The sequence below is a fragment of the Peromyscus californicus genome, unplaced genomic scaffold (assembly GCF_007827085.1).
Source record: "Peromyscus californicus insignis strain IS unplaced genomic scaffold, ASM782708v3 Scaffold_4__1_contigs__length_199733344, whole genome shotgun sequence".
NCBI lineage: Eukaryota > Metazoa > Chordata > Mammalia > Rodentia > Cricetidae > Peromyscus > Peromyscus californicus.
In genome coordinates, this window is record NW_026294562.1 from 195,728,931 (window position 1) to 195,751,661 (window position 22,731).

Sequence of the window (22,731 nt, forward strand, 5' to 3'; positions counted from 1 at the left end):
ATATGATTCATGTATATGAATACATATAAATATACAATCCTAAATTGTATATGAATACCATTTTTGTCTTAGAAATCATTTATTGTGCTCTGCCTCATGGAAGACTTTTTCTTCCTCTGTCAGCTTTACTTTGATCCCTGTAATCCTTGTATGGTTGAGGTCTAATGAGGTTTCTCATTCACATCTGCATGCCTATTGCTGTGTTCCTAATTCAGCTCATATTTATGAAGTCATGTTGATCATACGTTATGTGTCTTTATGGTTAATGTATAACATTCCTAAGAGACATAATCTCACAGCAAACTCGCAGGTCCTCAGGCACTTAGATTCTTTCTGTCCCATCTTCACCAATGAAACCTGAACCTTAGGGGAGTATTTACTGCAAATGTATCAAATGGAACTGGGATCCACAATTATTCAATTTGATTGCTTGTGGCCATGTATAATTTTATGCATCTCTTTCAATATGACATATCGTTAAAGAGATCTGAAGAACAGACTTAATTGCATGTATGAGAACAAATATTTAGAATGTTTAGGGACTATGCTAATTTAGTAAAATGGCAGTTGTAGCTTCTCCTCTGAGATGCAAGACTTCAATAGTTCTTGGTTGTTGCTTTGGTTTCCATAACTAGGGTTGGTTTCCCTCTTGACAACAGTAATTATATTCAATTACAGCTAACAATAGCATTTGTGAAACCTCCTAGCCTGGTATATACACATAAAAGCAAAAAGTCACCACAGCTAGGACAAAACTCACAGTAGTAAAAGTCTAACAATTTTATACAATTTTGTGTTTATTTAATGATGTGGAAATAGAAAATATTTTACTTCATATATTGTATGTATTTGTATGAAGTATTGATGAATTCTGGAGAAATATGTAATAAGAAAGTAGCACGTTTTAACCTATTCATGATTTTAAATGAAGAGTATATACTAAATCAAGGAAAAGCAATTAATTAGAAGAAGCATTCTGACAAATGATGTGAAATTCCCAGATTAAAAGGAAACTGGGAGGGGGGTAGTCAGCTAGACTTAAAAGAGGTGGAAATGTGATATACATCATATGAGGGCAAATAAGGGATCCATGTAGTTAGACCTAGTTACTTGTCCTGATTGACTGACATTTGACATTGGGTAGTAAAATATAATTCGAAGTAAGTCTACATCTAAATTAGCATGCAACATATTATTCAATGACTGATAAAATATTATGTTCAAGAAGATTATATTTACCTTTTGAAAATCCCATATTCTTCAGTATAATTACATAAACATGAATGAAAGCATAATAATTTAGTGAAGAGCTTTGAGACTTTAACAGGTGGATGTTCTTGTAAAAATCTGTTATATTAAAATTTGAATATAAAATAAAATTTTGATCTATATATTTTACCACTGTTATTGAAAGACAAGATAAAATTTTACTAGGATACACTTTCAAAATTTAAAACGTGATGAGTACAATTGGAAAAGAGAATATACTTGATGCTTTCAAGCAATTTAAATAAATAACATGAATTTAGCAGTCTATATTATAGAAGGTTTCAGACAAGCCCAGAAACATACTGAGGTCCTGCTCTTATGTAAATACAACCTGGATTTCAAGTGTGGATAACTCCAATAGCTCCAGTACAAAGAGGCTCTAATACAATTGGATGACTGTAGACAGAAATTTTCCTATAATCAGGCGACCATGTAAAAGCACAATGGATCAAACCCTTACTCTAACCGCATAACACATATTTTCAGTAGAGATCAACTGGACTTCATTGTGAAATAATGTTTAATATGAGAACTATGTTGAGTTTTTAACTAGGTTTTGACAGGGTTATTCCTTCTAGAATGTGGCCTGTTCCTGATATGATGAACTGAGTTCATATCTGGCCTTATTAAGATAATATAGCACTTAGGGACAAAAATGAACCCGAGGAGGGCTGCACTAGAAGCCAAGATAGAGAAGACTTCCATAGCCACCATGACCTTCCCCTTGGTGCTGTGGTAGACAGGGAGGAATGTGATCCACACACAGAAGAACACCAGCATGCTGAATGACAGGAACTTGGCTTCATTGAATGTGTCTGGCAGATTTCGTGACATGAAAGCCATTGTAAAACTACCAAGTGCCAAGGAGCAGAGATATCCCAGTATTCCATGGAAGGCAAAATCTGAGCCTTTGTTACACACAAGGATGATATGTCCATGTTCAGCATGATAGTCTTGGTCAAGGAAGGGAGGAGAGGTCCCTAGCCAGATTCCACAGAGGACAAGGTGGATCAGAGTACATATGGGGATGATGAAGTTCGGAGCCTTGGATATTATTAACCACCTCACCACTCTCCTTGGAAAAGTAACCTTGAAGGCAATAACCACAGTGATAGCTTTGGCCAACACAGTGGCAAGAGCCACAGAGAAAGCACCACCAAATATGATCTGCTGCAGGATACAGGTTGTGGTGTTGGGACGGCCAATGAATAGCAAGGAACATAGGAAACAGACAGTGAGTGCGATAAGCAATGTGTAACTAAGGGTCCTATTATTAGCTTTGACAATTGGAGTGTCTCTGTGCTTCACAAAGAGTCCAAGAACCACAGTTGTGAGTACAGAGAAGCACAGAGCTATGGTTGTGAGAGACATCCCCAAGGGGTCCTCATGGTTAAGAAAACTCACAGCTTTCTGGAGGCAGTGTTTCTTCTCTGTCTCTGCATAATGACTCTCTGGACACTTCATGCACTTTTCCATATCTGATCAGAAATGAGGTGAGATTTAATCCAAGCTGAAGTTATCCCTTTTATTCTAAGCCATTTTTCTGTACTTTTGGACAGAACTACTATCTATATCACTTTCCTGTTTTCTCAGGGACAACGAAACACAAACTCTGTAGTGAATGTTTTCATATTTATACCACCCAACTTCCTTATCTGATATTTCAGATATTATTCATGTGAACTTATAAAGTGTGTTGAGCCAACTCAGCACTCTTTCTTCTTGCTCCATTCTTCAACTTCTCCCACTTTTACTTCCCAACTTAATGTGCTCTCTTGTCTCTTCTTTTTACATTGTAATACTCACTGAGTCTATTCAGTGATGCTAGTATTTACATATTATGGAGGCAACAACTGGAATATGGGCAACATTTCAGAGTCCACAACCTTAAAGAAAAGTGATATTCCTCTTTTGGTAGTAGTTATCAATTACTAGTAGCTTCTCATACAACCCATCTTCTTTATAGTGATGTAAATTAAATACACCTTACAGTTTTCTCTCTTATATACCTTCAGGCCTCTTGTACTATTGGTGTATCTCTTTTGGAAGTTATTAGAATACTGAATTACAATACATATACATACTTTATTTCTGAAACCACATCATAAGTCATACCACAATATTAATTTGATTAGTGCAAAAGAGGGAGTATGCTCTTGAAATTATTTTCATAAAAATACTCTTCTTAAACATAGGGTCTCAATTTTCTTATCATTATAAAATGCTTCCTGTTTTCTAATATTGACTCTTCTCTGTGGAAGCTTTAGTGAATAGGCATTATTACATTGTTACAGGCTTGACTAGTGCACTAGTGAATAGTCGTCATTCAAACTGGGGAAAGGACAGAACTATTGAGACAGTTTTAGGGTATGAATTAAACAGTGTTATAGTATTTGAAGTACAAGAACAGTGATTTATGCATGCCAGATTTCCATTGTCATTTTTTGTATGATTTTACAAAGAAACTAATCACCAGATTTTCAATTTTATTTTGTTGACAAATTTTATTAACATATTATTGAACTCACTTTAGTAGAATAAAACTTATTTCTATATACCTTGTAAATAATGTTTCCTTCAGCTATTGTGACACATTGTTATATCTGTTCTTAGGACCTACTTTCAAGATATAAACTCAGGCTCTATTATTTCCTTCTCTTTTATGTGGAGGTGTTCATTTTGTTTTAGTTTTCTAAGTTTTAATGGAGGACTAACATGTATAACTACATTCCTTACTAAAGGCAAATGATACATGTAAGAAAAACGACAATGTGAGTGTGTGTGTGTGTGTGTGTGTGTGTGTGTGTGTGTGTGTGTGTGTGTGTGAATTTGTGCATTCATGTTCACAAAAAGTTTTTTTTTTTTTTAATAAAAGCTTGAGGGCACAGTCTTTTACATCTCAGTGTGGGAAATCCATAAAAGAATTCGCAGAAAGAATGTAAAAGTCAGAGGTCCTGAAATACTTCAAGGGAGTAGAAACTTGCAAACACAGCTGGGCAGTTGAATATATAAATTTGAGGTTTGATACCATGCATATAACATGTGAAAGCTCAGGGCAGACCAAATATCATTATGTATTGAGAGTTGGCATAAAATACTACACTTAACTGAGAAGTTATTTGACCTCATAGCTGTTATAATGGAAAGACACTTTAAACTTTAGGAATGTGGCAGTAGGAATTAGTCCATATTCTATCTGTGATTGCACTCCAAAGTGTATTTGGGTAGCAGAAACTGAATTCAATGAGTTTTTCTTAATTTTTTTTAACAAGAGAGAAAAGAAGTTATGTCAGAAAGTGGTAGATTTGGGAGGGTATGAATATGATCCAAATACATAGTATTAAATTCTCAAAGAGTAGAAAACATTTCAAAATTTCAAAATTGAAATAAACCTGGTCACAAATTTAGTATTAGGTATGGAAATATGAGCTTTTAAAGATTGTTTCTTCCCAATGAAATATGCTGTGAATATGTTCAGGACCTCTTCTTCTAAATGGAGATTCTATATTCCATTGCAGCTCTTATGTCTTGGGACAACTCTCAGTAACAGACCCTTGGAACTGCTTTGAGGATATTGTTTTATATATGGTTTCTCAGAATTGGAGCATAAAAATGGACATAATCCTATTCATTAAGGAAAATTGAAATGTTAGTTATGCTTTACAGTCAATAATTATATAGTGGGGATATTAAACACAAATTGCTAATTTTCTGTTCTTGCTGGGAAGAATCATTAAAATAACCTATCCTACATTTAGGTGAGTTCTAATCATTATTAAAATACAGTTAGGAAAACATCTAATTTGTGTATTTTATTACCGTGTGTTAAATTATGTGGGGAAATAAAGCATATTGATTAGTACAGAGAAAAGGTGTTTGCTGCAGGAAACAATAGCTGAAATTCATCATAGATGTAAATCAATTATAAATTTCTGTGCCTACTCTGCACTATTTCAAGACATGGTGATGAACATTTCATATCCTAAATAAGAGAAGGAATACATTTTTCTGACTTCTTTCTAGATATTTTTCAGGTTTTAAGATAATGCAGAATCCTATAGAAATGTGGAACCATTCCTGGAAGATTTATTCTTACCTGTGTCATTGGAAATCTCATTGTCTGCACAAGGAGTGCAATCATAACAGCAAACAGCCTTGCCCTCTAGGGTAATTTTCCTGAATCCAGGCCCACAGCTCTCACTGCACACAGAATGAGGAATCTGAGAGAAAATGGAGCCAACTTAACAAATTCTCATGGTTTATTGAAAGTCTCAAGCTGGGCGGGTTGGCACACGCCTTTAATCCCAGCACTCGGGAGGCAGAGCCAGGCATATCTCTGTGAGTTCGAGGCCAGCCTGGTCACCAAGTGAGTTCCAGGAAAGGCACAAAGCTACACAGAGAAACCCTGTCACAAAAAAAGGAAAGAAAGTCTGAATAATATTTTTAGTGTCACATAATTAATTTTGCATGTTTTATTCCTATAAAAGTAGAAAAGGAATTTGAGCATCTGTGATCTATGCAAAATTGGTCTGAGGATTATCCCATTATTAGACAGTTTTGATCAAAATGAGGTAGGGACAGTTTTGATGCACGGAGGTCATAGAAGACATGACATAAAAAGTCACGCGGTCCTTCCAGATGGATCTTGTCTCTGAGCTTGCTTTCTAATGCATTAGAAACTTTTATTTCCACTATGATCATAAGTCTTGCTTGTCAACTTAACAGGACTTATAATCACCATATAAACAAATTGTTGGGCATCCCTGTGAGTGTTTCTAAAGAAAAGTTTAAAGGATTTACTCTAAGAGTGAGCATCATCATTCTATAGGCTGTTTTCTCAGAATTAAGAATGAGAAAAAGGTTATTCATTGTATTCACTTTTTTTCTATTGACTAAGAATATGATGTCATCGGGAACCTCATGCTCCTAGAGCAATAAATTTCGAAAGATAAGGGCTGAAGGTTCATACTATCATCCAAAAGAAACACTTGCTTAAGTTACATTAGGTATGTATGTATCTTCAGTAGCAGAAAAAGTAATAACATAAACACATGCATGCTATAGTATTTCAATTCAAGGGGTGGATAAACGAAATGATAACTGTTTATCTTCTGTAATTTTAAGCATGGAATCAAGATGAACTACTCAAATTTTAGATACAGTAAAGGAATTCTTTTTTTTTTTTTTTTTTTTTTTTTAATTTATTTTAATTTATTTTGCAATACAATTCAGTTCTACATATCGGTCACGGATTCCCTTGTTCTCCCCCCTCCCGTCCCCCTCATCTTCCCCCCAACGCCCCCCCCCCATTCCCATCTCCTCCAGGGCAAAGCCTTCCCCACAGACTGAGGTCAACCTGGTAGACTCAGTCCAGGTAGGTCTAGTCCCCTCCTCCCAGGCCAAGCCAAACAATCCTGCATAGGCCCCAGGTTTCAAACAGATGGGTTGGGGATTTAGCTCAGTGGTAGAGTGCTTGCCTAGCAGTAAAGGAATTCTAATAGAGACATTGTGTATTGGTTTGAATGAAAAGTGGCAATTATAAACATAGATATGTGACTATATATTTGCTCAATGGTGGTGCTATCTTGAGAGTTATTGCAACTTTGAGAGTTGCAGACTTATTGGCAGAATTATTTCAGTGTTTGGGGATTTTGAAAATTTATGATCCTCACCTAATTTCAGTATTCGCTCTCTGCCTCCAGTGTGTGGACTGAGACATTTTATTTTCAGCTTCCTACACATCTCTCCACAGATGCGACACACTGGCATGCCTCCTGAGTATAAAGGACACTCAAAACTCCAAAACCATAAGTCAGATAAACTCATTCTTCCAAAAGTCACTTCTGGTGATGGTGTTTGATCATAGCAAGAAAATATAACTTATTCAGTTTTCTGTTGTGAATGTAGAGATTTTCTACATTAGAGTGTCCTGTGAGATATTATGAGGATTGCATATACCACTTCTCAGGTGTACTTAATTTGTTTCAAATTGACAAAATTTAACCCATGCATCACTGAATATTAGCAGACATTTAAAGCTTAAAAAGTCCTTTTTAAATAATCAGGGGATTATAAAGCACTGTCTTTTAGTAGTTATTTTTTTGTCTTTGACTATTGGAAATTTTATAGCATTGAGATTTAATTTCAAAAGTAGAAGATGTTATACTGGAGGATATATTTGTATTATTATGATAAGTTTAATGCATTGAGATAATATATAACCCACCTCTGAATATCTTTCTGGCCATCGTATCATCTTCTCTGATAAAGTTAACAGTTGACTCTGTGGAGCATTGAGCAAAAAATTTCCTACTTTCACTTTAAGTCCAAGACCCTTTGGAAAATTCCAAAAGTTGAGAATATCATACTCATCATCATCTAACTTCTGTTTCCATTCTAAAGCCATATTGGCTCCCATGTGGACATTCCTCAAGAAAGGATGAAGCTGAAAGTGATGCAAGAACATGTTTTAATGTAGATCTGAGAGTTTGACCACCAATGGGTTATAAAATAACTCTCAATGTTCATAATCTGTGGTGTAGGACACGATAATAATGTAGGTATGATTGAAGATCAGCAATGGTGACCTATGTAAATGGGATACAATTCTACATCTGTGGAACACACAGCTTCAAGAACATCTTCTATACAAACTTAGGAATGGAATCGGTGAGTATTGATTGAAGCAAATCTCAATTTATTTAAAAGAGAGCTATACCCATTTACACACAGGGTTCATCCCAAAGTTCATTGAGCATAATGTGGGTACTTATGACTGAATAGTAGTTAAAAGAAATTATTTATGCACTATCAACTTGGGATAATGAGCTTTCATTGTTTCACTAAGAAAATTCTTAGGTTTCTGGTGTAATCATTACAATGAAAACATTGTGCAGATATTTGTGACACAATTTTTATATTCATTAAAATCATTTCCTCCTTGCCACTAGCACCTTATTCCTCAGCAACATGAACAGAAAGATCTGCACTGACATGGAAGATAGGATAACACGTGAAGAATCTCCTGTGGATGGACACACACACACACACACACACACACACACACACACACACAAATACACACACACACATGCGTATATGAATGTATACATACATATACTATATGTAAAATTCTGAAATATGTAATACCTAGTTTGGTGCCTCTGACGACTGTCAAAATTTCACATTGTTGATGCTCTAATACAATGGAAGGAATATTACCTGCCAGGGGAAGAACACCAATCTTTCCCCATTTCCAAATGGTTGCATTTGTACTTGATGAAGACTCATCTCATGGAGACTATGGGCCACAGTATAGACAGCCTTGTATGTATTGTAGCTGTCTTCACTCATTACCATGTCAAACATATGTCTAGGCAGTAATTCCAAGGAAGCATTGGGTTGGCAGTTCTCCAAAAGATGACAATCCAGCTCTGAAAATGAGCACTTGAAGAACAAAAACCACATCTTAGGAAGGTAATTGTCTTCTGGATATTTATAAGGATTAACTGTTTGGATAAAATTTTTAAATTCAGCCACCTCCTCATGGTGTTGTGAAAAAATGAGACTTCCATGGAATGAATCCAGCAAGAAATAATCAGCAATATTAGTAACATCCCACTCAGAGGTCATGACCCAGACTTTTCTTGTCAAAATTTGTTGCCCTAGATTTGTCATTAAACCTTGTAACAAATCATTGTCACCATAAATGATGATAATATTGGCCAATGTTTCCTGGATGATGCCAAAACTTTTCCAGTATTTGTATGAAAATGAATTCCAGGTGCTTTGGATCATTTCAACAAAAGCTATGCAGACTTGATTTTTCTCCATCTTTTCTCTGATATCTGCTAGAAACTGAGTCCCTCTGTGATCATCTGGCACAAGCAGCCCAATCCAGGTCCAGCCAAAATGAAGCATCAAAGAGACCATGGCAAGAGACAGAGTTGTGCCTTGGGGGGCCATCTGGTAGAGAGAAGTAAACTGACCTCGGTCACTGAAGATAGGCTCAAAAGGACCAACAGTGAACTGAAGAGAAAAAAAATTGGAAACAAGAGAAAGGACAATGGCAATATGCACAATCCTTGTTCTGCAGAAACAGGTGGAAATGGTAGCAAAATGATGAATTCACCCTGATTTGAAGACAAATTTCTGTGAGAGAAGTTTTCAGAAAATTACTGGCCTATTTTCTATTTTTATTAATCCTCTTTGTACTGCAACCTCCTCTTTCTTTTCCCAGTGACTGAAATAGAGGTCCATCTCCAATTGTCTGGACAGTTGTCATTGATATCTAACTAATCCAATTATAACTTTTTACCTATGGACACACCTGAAATGTCAGCAAAGGAGATCTGCATTGTTTTCCCATACAACTCCTCACCTGTGGAAATTTGTAGAGCTGAAGCAGTGTCCCAATATGGGCAGATTTTACCCACGATGGTCCTGTTATCACAGCACTTGTCTTTCTCTCCTTTAAACAGTTATAATTACAGTGAAGACTGCGAAGGTTACTCAGGCCTGTGAGCCAAATAAGAGCATTCATAAGAATGTTTTTCTCACTGTATGGGACATTATAGAAGTCAAATCCCAGAGATATGTTTGGTAAAAGATGAGGGTTCCTGTTGATCTCCTCAATGGCAAATACCAGGGTCAGAACCAACTGGTGTATTTTAAAATTATAACTGCAGAGATTGAATAAAAACATACCTGAGGAAATTACAGACCACACAGAACTGCAGATTCCAACTACAAAGACTAAAGCACAGATCCCAGAATTCCTGGGTGCAGCTGGGTATTTCAGTGTTTGTGGAAACTGCAATGCCTATACATAAGCACAAAGTAGGAGAACTAAGACCCTAATCTTGACTGAGACTAAATGAAAGACATTCAAGGCTTTAAACATATCTCTGATTTTGGCTCAAGCCCTAGAACTTCCAGATGCTCCAAAACCTTTTCATTGCCAGTCCATGACAAAAAAGACAAAGGGGTTTTACCCAAATGTTGGGACCATGGAAATTCCCTGTGATACATCAATCCAAATGATTGTACCCTGTAGCCATACTGAGGGAAAAAAATCATCAACTGTTTAATGACTGTTTGACCCAGTACAAGACTCTACTCCTGGCCCCAACTTGAGTTCAGTTTGTCATCAATCAAACTATCCCTCTTGCCTGATGATGACCTACAGTTACTCAGACAAGACAGTCACCAGATGAATGATGAAACCAGGAATGTTGGAGATGCAATATGTACTTTTAATAAAATTATTAGTGCCTAAACCAGGAACCTCATCCCAGGAACCTCTTCTACAAACTGATTGTTCTAGCCCAATATCTCATATGGGGAAAAGGAAACTCCACTACTATATACATGGACCATCAGTTGATATGATTTTACAAGTGGGTATGTCAACTGTATGATCTATAGAGAAAGATGGTTTCTTATTGCTGGAAAAAAGGACATTAAAAAATCTGGGCCCTCCCAGGGGCTATGTGGCTTCCCCTAGAAATTGTTGTCCTCCATGGGCACAAAGTTTAACTCACTGTCTGACAGCTGACACTAAAACTTATTGATGTTCTGATGACACATACCACAAACAGTGCTATCTATGACTGCAGGGTAAAGAAAAATGGTCAGTACAAAGCTATATGTAGTCAGGAGTTTTCCAATGTCCTGGCCTGATGGCAGTTGGGGCAAATCTCTCCCACTTGCATCCCCCAAGTAATCACACAGAGGTTTATATTAATTATAATTGCATAACCATGGCTCAAGGTTTTTGCTAGCTAGCTCATATCTTAAATTAGCCCATAACTATTAATCTATGTATCACCACATATTCTGTGGCTTTACCCGCATCCCATTAAATGTTGCTCCTTCAGTGGCTCCCTGGTATCTCTCCCTGCCTTCTTCCTGTTTGTCTCTTTGAATTTCCCACTGCCTGTAAGCTGCTTTGCCATAAACCAAATGGCTTTATTTGTCAACCAATCAGAACAACACATATTTGTAGTATACAGAAAGACATTCCTCCATCACCTATGTATTGATGGAAGGTACCAGAGGAAAAGTTCATTCTCTCAGAAATAACTAGCTGGATTCTGGTAACAAACCTTTACCAGGCTATTCCCCTGGGTACTACAAAACCTTCTTATTTGTTCAGACCAATGTTTGTTATACCTATATGTGACACACAAGCATGGTATATCTCAGCCATACACGAGGATTGTGTTAAAATAAATCGAAAACAGAGAGTCCTTACCCGGGAAGGGATCCAAATGAAAGATCAACACCCTGTCAAACATTGGAAAAACTGATTTCAACCAAGATCTGCCTTGCTGGGGAAGGGAAAAATACTTGCAACTTTCTTAAAGATACCGTTTTTCAGTGGTTAAAAGTGTTCCCCACATAGACTAAAAGTGTCCAAATAGCTAAAAAGATCAGACATAAATGAGTGTTTCCAATTTGACTGCCTTCTAGCAATAGGGTCCAACAATATCCTGATTTTCATATCTCAAACCCTCTTAAATAATAGCTATGGCTTTAGACATAGAGCAGAAACTTCGCTGTGTATCTAGACCTCAGAGTTCTGAGCTGGCAGAAAGAATGAACAGGACATCAAATGAAACTCCAACAAAATTCTCATTAGAGTCCAGAAAAAGATGGATAGGCTTCCTCCTTTACTGTGCCTCAGTTTACTGTTCCCCATATAGGGAGGGATTAACTACCCATGAGATTATATTTGGAAGAATTCCCCACCTTCTTCCAAGGCTCAGAGACAAGCAGTTGACAAAACTCTTTAATCATTCCCTTATCAAGTCACTAAAGGCCTTCCAGTTCTCCACACAGGGTATTCACTGAATTATCTGAGATACCCAGCCATCTTCTGAGTCCACCACCAATTTCACCTTGCTTAAGTAGAGTGATATCCTCTATGTCAAGTGAATAGCCAAAGGGACAATGGAGCTAATCAGTTAAGGACCCTACAAGGTCATTCTCTCTACTCATATTGTGGTGAATTAAACAGACTGTCAGCCCATTGACTGACATACTTATAATGACTGGGGCTAGCCTTAATTAATAATAGGACACTTACAAGGGACAAAGAAATTTAATATCCCAAATTTAACCTGCACACTTTACCTTATTGGGTAGCTTATATTCAGCCTAATGGGATGATTTATAACATTATATATATATATATATATATATATATATATATATATATATATATATATATATATATATATATTAAGTGAGAACTTAAGTACAGTGTACTTAAGTAAGAACTTAAGTACAAATTATATATATATAATTTGTATATGCAGTATTATTGGGCCTCTGGGACTACAGTGGTGATTGTAGCAGTGTCCCAGTCCTTAGTAGGCCTCCAGAACTTAGCACAACTGACTGGATGGTGGAAGTGCCATTCAGGATGTAAAGCTCAGCAAATAGACAGCACCACCTTATGAAATGAAAACAACACACATAGTTTTCAGAAAGACTCTAAATGTATTAAACTTACTTTTTGCTTCTGTGGTTTGAATTCTTGCTCACTGTTCTTGTTAACTGGTGTATTTTAACACAGAACATGTTTTTTTTTGTACTTAAAAGCTCATCCTGAGAAAGTCTCCATGCTACCCTGGGATTCTGATCACCCAGTATAGTTGCAGGCTAGATAAGAAAGGTTTTCTATTGGCTTAAATCATGTTCCAAAATTCTCCTCTGGTGAATACCCTAAACACTAAATTGTATACATCAAACCAGGAATAAAAATTAGTTAACATCATCCAGTTATGAGCCCTGCAAGATGCAAAAATAACTGACCTAATAAGACATGCCCTCTGATGCAATAGGAAAAGAAATGTTACACGAATATTCAAATAATTTTCTGTTTGGATCATGGACATGTTCCATGAGAAGAAATTCATTCATAGCATGGTTATTTGGAACACAAAAGAGACCATAAGCCCAAGGAGAGATAAAAAAAATATTATTATGCTAAACAGATGTAGAATTATCATGATTCCTAATAATTTATTTTTCAAACCATAGATGAGAAAATTGATCCATTTTTGTCACAGAAACCTCTGCTTGTAGGTATAAATTAACAGAGACCTTTAACTGACCAATTTGGAGAGAATGAGGCACTGGATAATGCTCAGCTTCAGATGAGGAACACACATTATTCTCAGGCGTAAAAATCTCAGTGTTCTTCCAGAGGTTGTAGATAATTAAAAGAAAATTATTTTCCAGAAAGAACAGAGTAATTGTAGATAAAAATGCATAGTATCAGGGGCACCAGAGCTGCAAAAGGTCGTGCTAGAAAAAAAAACTCAAGCATAGAGAAGAGAGTTTTGTGTGAAATCACACCACTAGCCGTGGGGATTTTGTCCTTGATAGATTTTGTGATAGTCAGTTATTATCAAAGCTTTGAACTCCAGTAGGTTTACCATAGTCGAGAGAAGGCTCCAGTTTTATGAGTAATACCACAGCATAGACAGGATTCTTTGGGGAAAAAGAAGAAATGTCAAATTGGTTGAACAGGAGGGTTATTATAAAGGAGCACATATGGAAGGAGTGGGAGCTGGAGTGAATATAATCAAAACACACTGTACTTAAGTTCTCACTTAATTCATGAAAGCATTTAAACACCAAAAAAGCAGCCAGACACACCAAAATGATAAGTAAAGAAAGGCATGTACTGGAAGGGAAATGGGCATAAAAGTCCTTCATAGTGGAAACCAAGAAAAATAGTGGAAACCAAGTTATCTTTCCTAACGGAAAGATTTGAATGTGTGTGTGTTTGTGTGTGTGTTTGTGTGTGTGTGTGTGTGTGTGTGTGTGTGTGTGTGTGTGTGTGTGTGTGTGTGTGTATGTATATATGTACACACTTAGAATGCATGCATTTTGAGAATTTCTTACATGTATGTAGTCTTATGAGCATATTATATTCAAAATCGCTGTTGTATTTTCCATGTAAAGACAGAAGAGGTGCTCAAAGCCTCCAAACACTAAGCAATGATAAGGGGATGAAAACTTTAATCACAAAATCAGAACAGTATATGTTAGATCATTGTTTTTTCTATATATAGAACATCAAAAATTATGTCCAGTTCATATATGATACTAAAATGTGGGTTTTTTGCTGCTTGAATGCTTTATTATTAGATTTTTAAAATGAAAATGCACTGAGATAGGTCAGGAGTACATCATACCAGTTTCTTGGAAGAGGACAATGGGAGAGAGAAGAAACACAGGCATGCTTAAGTACATGAGTTCATCAAACATGGAGGTCAGACAGAGATGGAGAAGCCACATTGCAGGGAAAATGGCTTCAGAGAAAGAGAAAGGGAGCCCAAGATATAACAGAAGCATAGTGAGGATCTGCCCAGAACCCAAAAGAAAGAAATAGAAAGAAAAAAAAATGAAATAAGGATTTTGAGAATGAGCACTCAGCTGCATTCAAAACCAATGAAAGTTATGACATACTCAAGTACGTAAATGTTGTGATCTGGATATTCACTATTGTTATACACAAGAAAGTTCAATCCTATCTCCTATGTACTAGTTAAAATTGATTCTGAATTTTAATATATTTCATGGACATTAATTTTTAAAAATTTTGACCAACATGAAAAACATAAAAATTGGCAAAAATGGTGAGAAATAAAAATACAAGATTCTGACTCTTCATAAATATATTTTAGTAACCTATGATGTACAATATTGTCCCTGGATGATAGCTGTAGAAGATGGACAGACATATTGAAAGGTTTAGAAAACAGAGAATGTATTGTAGGAATTATTGTCCCTGCATTGCCTAATTTCAACTGGAAAACATAGATGTCATTATTTATTAACTCAATTACATTAGGTATGAGAGTGACATTGGATAAATTAATATTTATTATTTTATTAGACAAAATCAGTCTAAAATGGTCCAAATTATTACTGAATGTGAATACAGTGGTAGATAGTAACATATATTTCTGCAAGTGACACATTGAGGTAAGTAATAAAAGAATTCCCATAGTGCTAACAATGACAGCTATCAGTATTCACTTCTGCAAAAACCCCAAAAACATTCTTACACCAGGTAGGCTGGTGTGTATCTCATTAGCTGTATGTGAGTTTCTTGCTGTGCTGTAAAATACCATGGCAGATAACACATTCTTTGTGAAACACCCTAAGAAAAAGGGAGCTAGCAAATAAGATCTCCATGCTAATGAAAAGTACCAAGTGAGGATAAACAAAGCACAGTGAATACAACAGAATGGACACCAAAGAAAGGCTTTCATATAAACTAATGTAGTCCGCATAAACCTTCATACAAGGATGTAGAAAGCATTCAAAGTTCACTGTGCCCATGTGAAGAGAAAAGGTCACAGAGCTTCAATTCATGGAAACAAGAGATCGATTATGAGGCCACAGGCAGCAATGGAGGGAAGAGCTCAGAATCATGATATAGATAGGCATCAAGATATTTTCACTGGTAATACACAAAAGGAAGATAGATTAGGCAGAAACATGAAAGCTGACTTTACTGTTTGAATTATGCTCCATGAAATGGATAGTTATATCTCTTTATTACTTTTTTAAAATTCCACAAAATATAATATATATATATACATATATATGTATATATATATATATATATATATTTATGTGGTGTTATTCTTAACTATTTGTGTTAAAAAAGATAATAAAAGTATTTATTGTTATCATTAAAAAGCAATGTTGATAAATTTTGGTCATTCCAAGTTAGGGTATTTGTTTGAAAATTTTTACATTTTATAATCAATGTCTTATCCTGAAAGTTTCATGAACATGACTGCCTGAACATGATATGAATTAAGAATACAAAAATAGATATACCGAAGTGGCTGGGAGAAAGATCATAGGGTCTTATTTCTAGACAAAGAACTAGAGGCAACTAAGGAAATCAAAAGTCAAAGAAATAGTCTACAAGAAAAAGCAAAACCATCGAATATCCAATATCAAATGGTCATCCTCAAAACTATGCATAGGAGTACATTAATGTAGACTGATCTGTTTGTAGTTAGGAACATGTATATATATGTGCACCCTTATGATTATGTATTAATAATTTTTTAAACAGTCAATAAATTTGGAAGGGAGGAAGAAGAGTTATGTGACAAAGTTTGGAGGTAAGGAAGGAAAAGAGAAATACTCCAATTACATTACAATTTCAAAAATAAATGAAGTAATAAAAAAAATTTAAAACAAGCATCCCACTGCAAAGCATTTTAGAATAAGATGCAAGGAAATGCTTTTCGATTTTGATATGTGAAACTGCTCACAAAAGGGCATATATTTATAGCAGAGGAGGAAAAACTCCTAACATCCAAATTGTAAAAGATAATATTCCTCTGATACATGGATTTTTGTCACATTATTAACATAAGAAATGTTTGGAAATTTGAGGTAATCTACTTTGATAAATCTAGTCAACTAAAATTTAAAGACAATTTTGGTAAAAATGTCTTGTAAAGTCTGTATCATGTGCACTCCATTAGACTAAGTCATGTTGCCTCAAAAGAAAACTTACATTAATCTGGAAATTAATATATAATTTTATGTTTGTACATCATATCATCTGAAGAGTTATAATAGCCCTAAAGTAAAATCTGCTTAAAAATTTAAACCACACAAAAACCAAAGTAGTGAAGAAAAATTCCTGCCCACAGCTAAGATGTTTTGTAATCTTGATAATTAAGATGATCATTTCTAGGCATGTAAAAATTATATGCACAAAAAAGACAAAGAAAATTGGAGAGCAGACATATTCCCTCTTTGAAAACATATCTGCACTCTCTCAGAGTAATAAAGAATGTAATCAGAAGCCTTACAAAATAATTTTAGCTTTAAGATATATACATTTCTTGTTCCTCAACATGTGTGAAAAATTAGGAAAGGTATTGTGCAATGGAAGATTTTGAGGGAGTAATGGAAAGTGAGAAACACACACATATTACTCTTTCGTAGTAACAAAAATATTTCACTACCACAAACTTAATTTTATTTCTGACTTAGTAAGAAGCAACCCTAAGTGGCCACAATCTTGTCAATGTTTCTTACGACCACATCCATGAAAATGAGATTAAAAACTTGTTAGAAATGCATGGAAAGACATGTAAAAGAGAAAGTGCTTCTGGTAGTAATCGATTAGTAAATAATTAATTTAACTAAGAAACTTTGAAGACAGGCATAATTGTTTTGACAAGAAGAAACTATTGCCAATTTTTAAATCTGACACCCTTACTGCTAAATCAGTGATATCTAGTATATGCAAACTTGTTACTCTACCATCACATCCCTCCATAGTAACAACTTTTGGTGGCATCACCTCTTTTTACATGATTACATATAGACTTCTAGAGTGTCCTGAAGAGCCAGATAAACTTTAATAAAACCCTCCTCCCTATGAAGACCTAATATGAGAAACATGTGACTGTAAAGGCATGGCCAAGGAAGATCCAATATTTCAATTGTCATATTTGGAAACAAAAATCAATAAACAAACAAGCAACTTATTGTATCATTTTTGAGAATAGAAAATAAATGAAGAATAACATACAATTAAATAAGGAATTTTGGATTAGAAGAGGGATTTTCATGAAAAAAATAAGAAGCATAGGAGCTTGAATACACATATCACCTGGGTCATTTGTAACATGAAATCTGAAACAGCATAAATGAACAGCAACACTTACTGTATGCGAAAGTCAGTGTAAATGTTTGGCAGATAAGGATGTGGAACTTTGTTGTCTGTGTACAAAGTATGAACTGGGAAAAATACACCAATGGTTACATCTCCTTCATGGTGAAAATCTTCTTTGATTCTGATATAACACTCAGCAGAGCTATAGGCATATGCATGACTGTGATTAAAGAAGATCCTGATAATAATAACCAAAAGAAAACATCCCACCAACACACATGTCTGCTCAGACATAAGTCTGATGGATCCAGATCTCACAATGTCCTGCAGGTTTATACTTAGCTCAAGTGTTTGTGACCATATGCGCTTCTAACTTTGTTGATGGGTGAGGCTGTCACAATAATCCAGAGAGCTGTCACACTCTGAGGACTTTCTTATACCTCTTCCACTGCCACTGAGAATTCTGGAACTCTTTCTTTCCTTGGGCTATGCATCTGAGGCCCTGTGTTCAGGTGAAAAACAAGCTGGAAAATATGTTTATAGATTTTCTTCTGCACCCGTAGGCACCATGATTTCACCTAAAACAACAGGCAGTAAGAGCTCAGGGATGAACTCCTCTTTGGATTATTTGGTCACAAGAATGAAGCAAGAAACTTTTCAAATGAAAACAACTGAAATTGGTGTTAACAGTCGACATTAGAGGATGGCATTCCAAGTGTAGTGAGTAGAGAAAGGGCCAAAATCCCATGATGGAGGGAACGCAGCAAAATGATTGAGACATCATGATTTTCCAAACCAAAAGAAGTCAGTAGATTCTACCTTGCTTAGTGTCTGTGTCTCAGAGATTCTTTGCTTCTATGACACATCTATATATGCTTATTAATACAATGTCCACATCCAGTAAAATCTGCTTATTTCTCACTTTGAGAAAATTAATGATCTTACTAAATTATTCAGCTCCAAATTGACCAACTAACTGAGACATGAAGTTTCCTGTTTAGATTCTATGTTTTGAGCTACTGTACCTCTGCTGTCCTAGTTAATCCTCAGTAAATAATTGTGTAGATGTGTTGTTCTGATAAATACCTGTACCTAGTGCAGTGAGTTGACCAGCTACTTACCCTGTTCTGAGAACATGAGGATGATAGGAAATCCTTCTCTTTTCTCTATAAAGCATTATAATTTAATAGCCTCTAAATGTACTCTTCACCTAATAAACCAAATGAAGCTTCTATAAGCAGAGTTCTATTTCCTAGTTCACAGGATAAGTTAACACATTGAAAGTCTTTTGTATTATGTTGTATAAATGAGTTGGTGGTCCAAAATATTAATAAGTTCCCTAAAGAAAGGATGGAAGAGTGGAGTGAATAAAAACCCACAGACAATTGTCTGAGGATTGATAAACTTTATTTCTTTTGAATCATGTGCATTAGAAGACAAAATTAAACATCAAAATAGTCCAGTTGGCAGTGAATTTAGTAAATCCCTCCATCACTTGTGCTTCAGGAACATAGAAAGCAGGAGGAACTGAATTAACCAAACAGGATATCTAGATGCTGTGTGAATATCTTCTAAGGGATTGCTATTTATGCACAACCCTATTTGGACTTTGTCACTTAGATCCTATGATATTTTGGTTTTTGTCTTAGCATATTATATCTCATTTTATATTTTGTTGTTACCTCTTAGAAGCTCATTCTTTTTAAATGAGAGCCAGAAATCAAGTGGATCTCGATATGATTGAAGAGTGAGAGGGAGTGGTATGAGTAGAGGGAAGGTAAATTGATCAGGATATATGGCATGAGAAAAGTATCTGTTTTTAATAAAAGGAAGAAACTTAAAAAGAAGAAAGCAAAATACTTTCACCTTAATGGACTACATACTTATTCTTTTTATGAATTTGCTTATCCAGAGCATAATGCACATGTCAACACTAACATTGAGTGCCTTATTGAGTATCTTACACACCATCATGGTATTCCAGACAGCATTGTTTCTTTGTGTGTGTGTGTGTGTGTGTGTGTGTGTGTGTGTGTGTGTGTGTGTGAGTGTGTGTGTTTCTTTTTTAATCACAATCAGTTTCAGGTCCCTCCCCTCTTCAAGAGTCCTCCTCTCATCGCTATTCACACAACAGACACATCCAGTTCTCCTTCCCTGTTCCTCTGCAGAGACATGTGGGCCTCCCACGGATATCAGAGAGCCATGGTATATAAATTTCAGTAAAACTGGGCACTTCCTCTTCTTTCAATGCTAGAAGAGGTAATCAGAAGGAGGAATCAGGTAACAGAGTCAGACACAGCCCCTCATCTCACTGTTAGGATTCTCACAAGAAGACTAAGCTATACCAATGTAACATATATGCACAGGGATTAGGTCAGTCACATATAGGAGAGTACTTACATAATTGGAATCTGAGGATAACTCTATGATGAGCTAGAAACCTAGAGCACTGGAAACTCCCAGGAATAGATGTGGGTGACACTAGCCAAGTCTCTTAGCAATACAGGATATGGAGACTAAACCAGTCATCTCCTATAACCAGGCAAGTCTTTCAGTGGAGGGACTAGGACACTAACAGAGCATTATTTCTTACAAAGGAACTCTCTTCACAGGAAGAGATTTACAACATTAGGCCCATATTCATGGAAATCACTAATTTAATGTGGCCTCCACCATCCTTTATCAACAAGCATGGTATAATGGTAAAATGTCTTTTCACAGGTAAGATACCATTTCTGTGGTTTTTGCACAAAGGGCTGTGACACTGCTTTCAAGAAGGTGGTAAATGCCTTGAATCAGGATGCAGTATATTGTATGCTGACTTTCTTAGCCATCAGTTATGGGACAATGAATTCTGGTGTGGAAATTCAAATGTTTCCATTCAACATTACCTCTCATGTCCCAGGGAAAAATGCTTATTTATGTAAGGACTTTATGGACTGCTGTCCTAGAAATGTGCTTCCAAGAGCTGGAGTACTACTGCCTGGAAACACTATAATTATTTCTTCAAATTAGAACTTGATATTTCATCCTGGTCAAGTTGAGCTGTCAATGGCCTCATGTGAGCAGGTTACTATAGGAATAATGGTGCTAGGAAATGGGATTAGTCCACACTACTGAGGGAAATACTGGTTGTTTTTGTACAATGAAAGAATAGAAGGTTGTGTCTGGATTACAGAAGATCCTTTAGGAATATGGTCTATGTTACTATGTCCTGTGATTAATACTGTAGGAAACTGAAACCAAAACCAGTCCATGTAGGATGTTACAGAGCCCATGACTTTCAGAATGAAGTTAGACATCATACATTCAGGGAAACACTCAAGACCTTCATAGGTGCTTTGCTATAGTGTGGGGGAAATGAATAATGAGAGATAGTAGAACAAGTTCATTAGTATCGGCACTCACTCTACTGACTGTAACAATTCTTTTCCCTTGCCAGCCTCTCAGGTAGACCCAAAAGTCTGGGATACCCAAAACCCTTGTATTGGTGGACACCATCCGCCTATTATTATCCAGCTACAAGATCCTGCCAGATATATCACCCAAGCTCAGTACCCTCTCTCACTCCAGAGCCTAAGAAGACTTAAGCCTATCATTTCTGACCATCTCAGGAAAAAGCTGCTCCGCCTAACCTCTTCACCTTTTAACACTCCCATTCTTGCAGTTAAAAAGTCTAATGGAACCTACCGCCTGGTTCAAGACCTCCAGCTCATTAATTCTGCAGTAGTCCCCCTCCATCCTGTAGTGCCTCACCCTTATACTCTCCTGTCCACTATCCCTTCAGGAACCTCTCACTTCTCAGTTCTAGATCTCAAAGACACCTCCTTTTCTATTACTCTCAGGCCTCAGTCTCAAAATATCTTTGCTTTCACTTGGACTGACCCTGACACTCACCGGTCCATATAGCTGACCTGGACTGTTCTGCCACAGGGATTCAAAGACAGTCCACACCTATCTGGTCAGGCTCTGGCCTCTGACCTGCTTTCTCTGTCTCACCCTGGCTCTAAACTAATACAGTATGTAGATGATATTTTACTCTGTAGCCCGTCCTTACAGGTTAGCCAAACTAACACCTTTGTTTTTCTTAAATTTCTTATCAAGCCGAGGTTACAGGGTATCTCCTTCTAAAGTTCAGCTATCAACACCCCAGGTCACCTATTTGGGTCTATCCATTACTCCAACTCACAAGGCTATTACTATAGACAGAAAGCATCTAGTCCAGTCCCTTACAGCCCCTTCTACTAAACAGGAGATTCTGTCTTTCCTAGGAATAGCTGGCTTCCTACGGTCTTGGGTTCCATCTTTTTCTCTCCTTGCTCGCCCCTTATACAAGGCAGCTTAGGGCTCGCCACATGATCTTCTTCTCCATCCTGCCACTAAACCTTTCCAAAAGCTCCAAAAGGCCCTCTTCTTCAGGCCCCAGTGCTTCATTTCCCAGACTTAACCCATTCCTTCTCCCTCTATGTAGCAGAGAAGGAGGGATTTGCCCTGGGAACTCTAGGACATCAGCTGGGACCCTCCTTTGCACCTGTAGTCTATCTGTCAAAGAAGCTAGACCTTACCAGTCAGGGCTGGGCACCTTGCATCCATGCCTTAGCAGCTGCAGAGCTCCTTATTCGGGAATCAAAAAATCTAAGCTTTGTGTCACCCATTATTGTGTTTTCTCATCATAATCTGTCCCGTCTTTTAACATACAAAGGCTTACACACTTTACCTCCTTCCCGTGCTCTTTCTCTGCAGTTGGCATTACTAGAAGATGTCACACTTACTTTCTGGACTTG

The 22,731-nt window shown here is 36.5% G+C and overlaps 1 protein-coding gene across 1 annotated transcript; it reads right to left on the reverse strand.

The window, feature by feature from the left end:
- Positions 1 to 1,818: 1,818 nt before the first annotated feature.
- Positions 1,819 to 21,852, reverse strand: LOC128124304 (vomeronasal type-2 receptor 116-like). Its single transcript, XM_052760459.1, has 7 exons — positions 21,845 to 21,852; positions 18,000 to 18,167; positions 9,650 to 9,950; positions 8,491 to 9,297; positions 7,496 to 7,714; positions 5,366 to 5,489; positions 1,819 to 2,747 (listed from the first exon to the last, which is right to left on the reverse strand). Exons 1-7 carry the CDS (start codon positions 21,850 to 21,852, stop codon positions 1,819 to 1,821), a joined length of 2,556 nt encoding a protein of 851 aa, XP_052616419.1.
- Between the last annotated feature and the right edge of the window lie 879 nt (positions 21,853 to 22,731).